Source organism: Atractosteus spatula, chromosome 22, assembly GCF_055471065.1.
Source record: "Atractosteus spatula isolate fAtrSpa1 chromosome 22, fAtrSpa1.hap1, whole genome shotgun sequence".
Classification (NCBI taxonomy): Eukaryota; Metazoa; Chordata; class Actinopteri; order Semionotiformes; family Lepisosteidae; genus Atractosteus; species Atractosteus spatula.
The window spans coordinates 1,113,170-1,119,289 of NC_142727.1; the positions used below are offsets into that span (position 1 = coordinate 1,113,170).

Sequence of the window (6,120 nt, forward strand, 5' to 3'; positions counted from 1 at the left end):
CAGGAGCGCGGGGGTGGGGTCTGGCCCAGGTCTGTCCTCCAGAGGACTCTGGGTGCTCTGCTCCATTTCTGCAGTAATAATAATAAACAATTTTATTTATAATGCCTTTAAGGGTGGCTTCTCAACAGGCTTTACAGAATGACAACAGCAAGAAATAAGAATACCCAAGATAAAACACGATGACAATACAGGGAGGGGACTGGATGGTGGTACTAAGAAAAGCAGAAGCGGAGTGCAACCAGTTCAGTAAGGGCTCTTCTGGAATCGCCTACCCCTGTCCCCCCTCGCAGTGGTGTGCGTGGGGCAAACAACTACGTATAGGGCGGGGCTATTAAACCTAAAATAGCTGCACCGAGCAGCGCAAGCACACGGATGTCCCAGTGCAACACTTAACTCGTCCTACTCCGAGATCGGTTCTACTCCGATATTAGACGGAACCTTCCTGCGCCTCCAACAGACAATGAGCCGGAAGTGCCGTAGGCCCGCCTGCGGAACTGGGCGGGGCTTCGGGGGCGGCTGGCGAGTCCGCGATCGCCGTTGGGTGACGCGCTTGTCAATCGAGCGACCAATCGCCCACTCCGAACCCGGCTCTCCGATTGGCTGGCGCTCTTGTCTTTCACAGTGAGCCGCTCGCCGGCCCCGATCACGTGATAGGGGACGAGCGGGCGCCCAGGAAGCCCCTCGCTGCTTTTTTTTTCCGTTTTGAAACTTTTGTTTATTGCAACAACAAAAACGCATGCAATACAAAAATATGCCCGTGAAACATATCAATGACATCGTCGGGGGTACGTACTGTAATACAGTTACACTTTACGGAAGAGGATTAAACAAGGTAAACGAAGACGGGCTCCGCGCAGTTTTGTCATTTCGATAGCGTCTGTAAGGACGTCTTGACATCTGAACTGTTCAGACAAACGACCGTTTCACTTGATGTCTATAACAACCTGTAAGTATAATGATTAAGTCAATTGCAAAGGATATTTTCACATTTTCAATGGGATTAAAGTTTAACGTAACATCTATTTCTTTGAAAGTACTCTCGATATTAGACTCTTTCTTTATATGTCTTTGCACATGAACCCAGGGTGTTTATACAGCAGGACATGACACAGATACATGTAGTAAAGTTTCGGGGCTACTGCTGTCCCGGAGACCCGTGTGTATCCATAATGCAGAATTATTATATCATATAGTACAATAGGCGCACCGGCGCTCATTAAATTAGTGAAGATCTCACTGATACAGAGGGCTTTCGCACTTATTATCAGATTATTAGAAACCACGCGTATGTGGATGCGCTGCATTAACACTTTGTTATAATCTTTTAAAGTCTGAAGTATGAGATAAAAAGTGTATTGTTACCCTGTAGATGTTATTTTTACTCCCTTCATTTCCGGATAATGATCAGCTGTTAATCCTAAACAGCTGTTGCTTCATCGTTAAACTGGTCCCGTGTTGCGAGTGACACAGGTCCAACGCGTCGTCTTTGAAAACGTCGTTTTGAGGTGAGTCAATGGGAAGTTTGGCGTCCTGGCCAAAAATCTCCCATTGGCCCTTACCAGTCATGGCCTCCTAATAACCCCCCTCTCTGAGCTGGCTTCATCACTCTGCTCTCCTCCCCACTGAGAGCTGGTGTGTGGGGAGCGGACTGGAGCATCATCCAGGTGGGGCTGCATACTGGTGGGGGTGGAGGGGATCCCCATGACCTGTGAAGCGCTTTGAGTGGAGTGTCCAGAAAAGCGCTATAGAAGTGTAAGAATTATTATTATTATTATTATTATTATAACACGAGGAGCTGCCGCGCCTGTCGAGAGCTCCGCCAGGCGGCGCTGGTGCTACACGAGTCCACGGAGAGCTGGCTCGACTTCTTGTTTTATTATTTTAAATATCAGGAATAATAACAACAACAACAACAAAAACGAGACACAATATTAAAGCAGATACAAAACTCGACGCACTTAGCGTCAGAGGAATTCCCAATGATAAACGCTGAAGATTAAACTTTTTACATCATTCCATTTCTATGTCTATGTCTTTTTCATTCTGTAAATCTCTAACGGTTTTTAAATTTAAAAGGAATTCTAGCTGGTTCGACTCGGTGTCCCCTGATGGTTTCAGCACTGACGAGAGCAGGTGTCCCAGCATGGGCTCGATATCCCACTCCTCTCCCCCTTTCGGTTTCTCACCCTGCCTGCAGCGACGGGGGTGCGGGGAGCTATCCCAGCAGGCAACGCGCAGAAGGCGGGGTACACCCTGGGCGGGATGCCAGTCCATCCCAGTGCGCGCGCACACACAATCACGGCGCGGGCAGTTTTCCCAAAGGGGCAATCAACACGTCTTTGGACTGTGGAGGGACAAGCAAACTCCACACAGACAGCACCCCAGGACCCAGACCCAGGCCTCCCAGCGCCGACAGGGAGAAGTCACCTCGCCATGGTGCCCCGAACCTGGTACGTCTCCAGCTGTGTTTTTCTTTCACAGGACTCCAAAACAGCTGGCACGCGTTCACATTTGATGAGGTGGCTGGTGTCCTACCCAATACCCCCCCCCCCCCTCCCCGTGTTAAAAGACGGAGCACGGGAGGATAATACGGCACCTATACAACACGGAGCACGAACGGGAGCAAGCACAAACACCGCCAGGCCCGCGCGGAGCCCTGACAAGGCGACCTCTCGGGCTGGATCAGTGTTGAACTCCGCCGGAGCCCCTCAGTCCGGACCCGGTGCGGGTCGGGTCCAGTCCAGTCCAGAGGGGCTGCAGCCCCTGTTCGGTGTTAAAATGATCCGCTCAAGCGATGCGGACGCGGTTTGTTGCTCGCTGAGTGATTCCGGATCTGCCCGGGAGCGTGACGAGACCAGTTAGTGCTGGAGCGCGGAGAACACGCCAGGTAAGTCGACATCTTACAGTTCAAAACCGAGCTTCTGCATTCGAGGGAGTCTGGACTGTGGAGCCTCCAGTCCCCGGGAGAGAGAATACGGGTTTATTTCCAGAATACGCGCGTTGTGCCTTTCTCGACTCCGGCTCCGTGCCACTACGATCCTGAACCACAAGCTGTAGGAGCGGCGGCTGGGTTTGAGTCGGGTCCCTGGGCGATCAGGGATTAGGGATTAGGGATTTTCGGGGTTTTCTGACAGGTCGCTCGCAGCGGGTTGTGACGAGCAGCACGTTTCCGAAGGCAGTTGTGTTAAATACTGGGGGTCCCCGGGGCTGTGCGCTTTGTCCTCTGCACTGTTTGAGCGAAATGAAAGCGCAGGGGCCGTCTGTTCGTCTGTTGAAGGGCGGTGTCGGTCATTCAGCTTCACAGGACTGTTGGTAAAGTGTTAGAACTGGCCTCTTGCGCCCGGGACACGCTCGGTTTCCAGCCGCGCCCCCTGATTGACCAGCCGGCGGGGGGCGCTCAGTGATTCACATAGCTGGGAACGGCGACAGGCGGACGGGTGAAGTTTGCAGAGGGCCAGTGCGTCTCTGATCAGGAAGCCGGGGGGTGGGGGGTCAGCGCGGTTTCCAGAGAGCTTCTAGAGCGCCGGCACATGACGCCCGTGCTGGAATCGCGGTGCTGGTAGTCTGAGCGTGAAGAGTTCAGGGAAAACGGCCAGAATTGTTACTATTACTAGTAAAATAACTGGTCGACCACAGAGAGCCAGCTGGAAGAGCTGAGTTACGGCACAGGTCGGAGGACAGCTCAGCTCTTCATTCGAATTCCCCCCTGTTGTCTTCAGGGAGGGGGGTACTAGCTGCTGTAGGTTACCGCAAGGTCGAAGGTCGAAGGTCGTGCGGCTTCGGCGCCGGACCTGTTGCCTGCCCATCTCTCCGGTTCCTCCAGGCGTGCTTCTGGACAGTGACCCACGCTCCCTGCGCTGTCAGCTCAGGGACTCTTCCCTGAGGGGGCCGGAGGGTTAGTGTGACTATTGATCGTTTCTAACGTGGATTTATTGTGTGTTGAGTGTGATTGATGTTTTTTTTTGGTAGTTTTGTATGGTGATACTAAAGACAGATTCCCAGCCTTCTGAGGGGGCGACAGAGGTGTATATTCCACAGTCCATCATGCGCCAAAAAGAAAAACAGCTCAGAGGCTATAATCGCTGGTTATAAGCCGACGCAGGGAGACAGGGAATGAGTTGCTTCCTATGGAAGCACCTGTGCCACAGGGAGTGAAACCGAGTCTGTGGAACAATTAAAAGCTCTTATCTCGACATTTCTTCCCCAGACCTTCAAGCCCGGGGCGCGCCAGATCGAGGTGGGAGGAAAGTCGTTTTCTGCAGAACGAGCGAGCGGGGGCACGGAAACAGAATCGTGGGATACCAGGAGAGCCGGTCTCAGGACTGGGGTTCAGGGTCATGTGCTCTGCTGTGCCACCTGCACGGCTGCCCCCAGGGCGCGTGGGTGAGCGAGCGCGCTTTCACGGGCGTGCTCGGAGCTCGGAACAGGAATACTCTGGGTGCCTCTTGCTCTCAAGCAAAACCGTCATCGGATCGCTTGCTCCAGCCCCACACAAGAGCCACCCGGCTCCAAGCTCATCCTGCAGAATCGAGGGACATCTGGGTGGAGCGCTGCGTTACTTTCAGGCAAGGGATCAGAAATATATTTTTGAGCTGCCCGTCGGAAAACCAGTCACCCAAAATTGGTTCTACTCAAGAGACCCCAACAGTGGATCCGGGGTGGGAGGGAGATTTCCCAACAGGACAAGAGCAATTTGCTAGCAGGTGGGGAGGTAGGTGCCAGCCTGGATTGAAGTTTATGACCCTCAGTTTCATCCTGGGAAAGAAGATGGAGCCATCTTTTCCTGCTCGCTGCGTTTTTACTGGAATTCTGTTTCTATGTGACCTCCCCTCTGTGCTGGGGTAAGTAGTACATCCTACAAAAATAAATAGGATTGTGTTCAAGTAGGGAGGTGTGTCAGCAGCATAGGCTGCAAAGGAACAGGTAACGGCTTTATTCCAGGCTGAAAAGAGAAGAAGTGAAACATTGCGTTTTCTTCTCCACATCGAGTAAGCCTGTTACTTGTTCGTTTGCAGACTACGCCTGCTGATGCAGCTCCCACCCTGAACTGTTTCCATTTCCTGCAATTACTGCTGAAACCCCAAACAGAAGAGGAAAGAAGACTCGGTTGCTGTGATTCTCTGCTAGTTTGTATCCAAACCACAAGTCTCCCAATTCCTTTACCACCAGGTGGTGAGCACAGCAGTTCTGAACATTTGTAGGGGGGGAAAAAAAAAAAAATAATAAATAGCAAGAAACAATTCAAAACTAGTCAGTGTTTATTTCAGACCAGTAGCACACCCTGCATTATTTTTTCGGTGTGAGACGATGCTATAGGTGGAGTAACAAGTGATCCAGGAAGAACACTCTGGTTTCAGAGGCAGTAGCACAGCAGGCCCCTGTATGAGTGAGAGGACCCTCCTCACACTTCAGTCCTGCTGTTCCTGCTCTCCCAGGGGCACAGGAGCTGGACTCTTCTGCTCCGGTCCTGCAGGAGGTTCAGCTCTCCATCCAGGGGCTCCAGCTGGGAGAAGGGAGGACCGGCTCCTCTCCCCACTGGCAGAGGGATGGAGGCCACAGCTCTCTCAGATCTGCTCCCCTTCTGCTCCAGAGCTCAGACACTCCTCCTGCCAGACCTGAGGGCTTTAAGAAAAGGGATCTGAGGGCTGTAGGCAGCCACTATCATACAGTGCTTAACTACATTCATTCACGATATTGGTCAACCGTCCATTCCAATGGACAAGTCTGTACTCAACCTGCCAACTGTAGGAGTTCTGTCTGCACTGAAGTAGCAGGTGTTGGTCATGAAACAGCTCCAGGCAGGACAGCTGCCCTGGGGACGAGTTCAACAGCTCCTCCTCCCTCTAGAGACCCAGCCAGCAGCTCTTCCCTGGGGAGGCTGAGCCCCCTCTGCTTGGCCAGGAGAAGCCTCTGGGACCCCCACACCAGTCCCCACCAGCAGCAGGGTGACTGGGCCACAGCCCCACACTCACCTGCAGGGCTCCAGTCTCCTTCCTCTCAGACAGGCTGAGCTCCAGCACACTGCCAGCTCTCTGCTTCAGGCCCGGCTCCCTCTCCTGAGCCCCTGTGGTTCAGCTGTCCAGTCACAAGGCTGCAGCACTACACATGACCACTAGAGGC

General features: G+C 52.8%; 1 protein-coding gene across 2 annotated transcripts; it reads left to right on the top strand.

The window, feature by feature from the left end:
* The first annotated feature begins 641 nt into the window (after positions 1-641).
* Positions 642-5,240, top strand: LOC148816418 (uncharacterized). 2 transcript variants are annotated; one of them, XR_016094681.1, is made up of 3 exons: positions 642-946; positions 2,198-2,450; positions 4,208-5,240. XR_016094681.1 is itself a non-coding variant. In XM_088939791.1 (3 exons), the coding sequence occupies exons 1-3, from the start codon at positions 2,024-2,026 to the stop codon at positions 5,044-5,046; spliced, it is 1,092 nt and encodes a 363-aa protein (XP_088795917.1). In that variant the 5' UTR covers positions 1,713-2,023; the 3' UTR covers positions 5,047-5,240. The 2 variants fall into 2 exon arrangements, 1 of the variants encoding a protein (XP_088795917.1); XM_088939791.1 differs by lacking the exon at positions 642-946 and having other exon boundaries at positions 1,713-2,450; positions 4,208-4,841; positions 5,016-5,240.
* Positions 5,241-6,120: the final 880 nt, after the last annotated feature.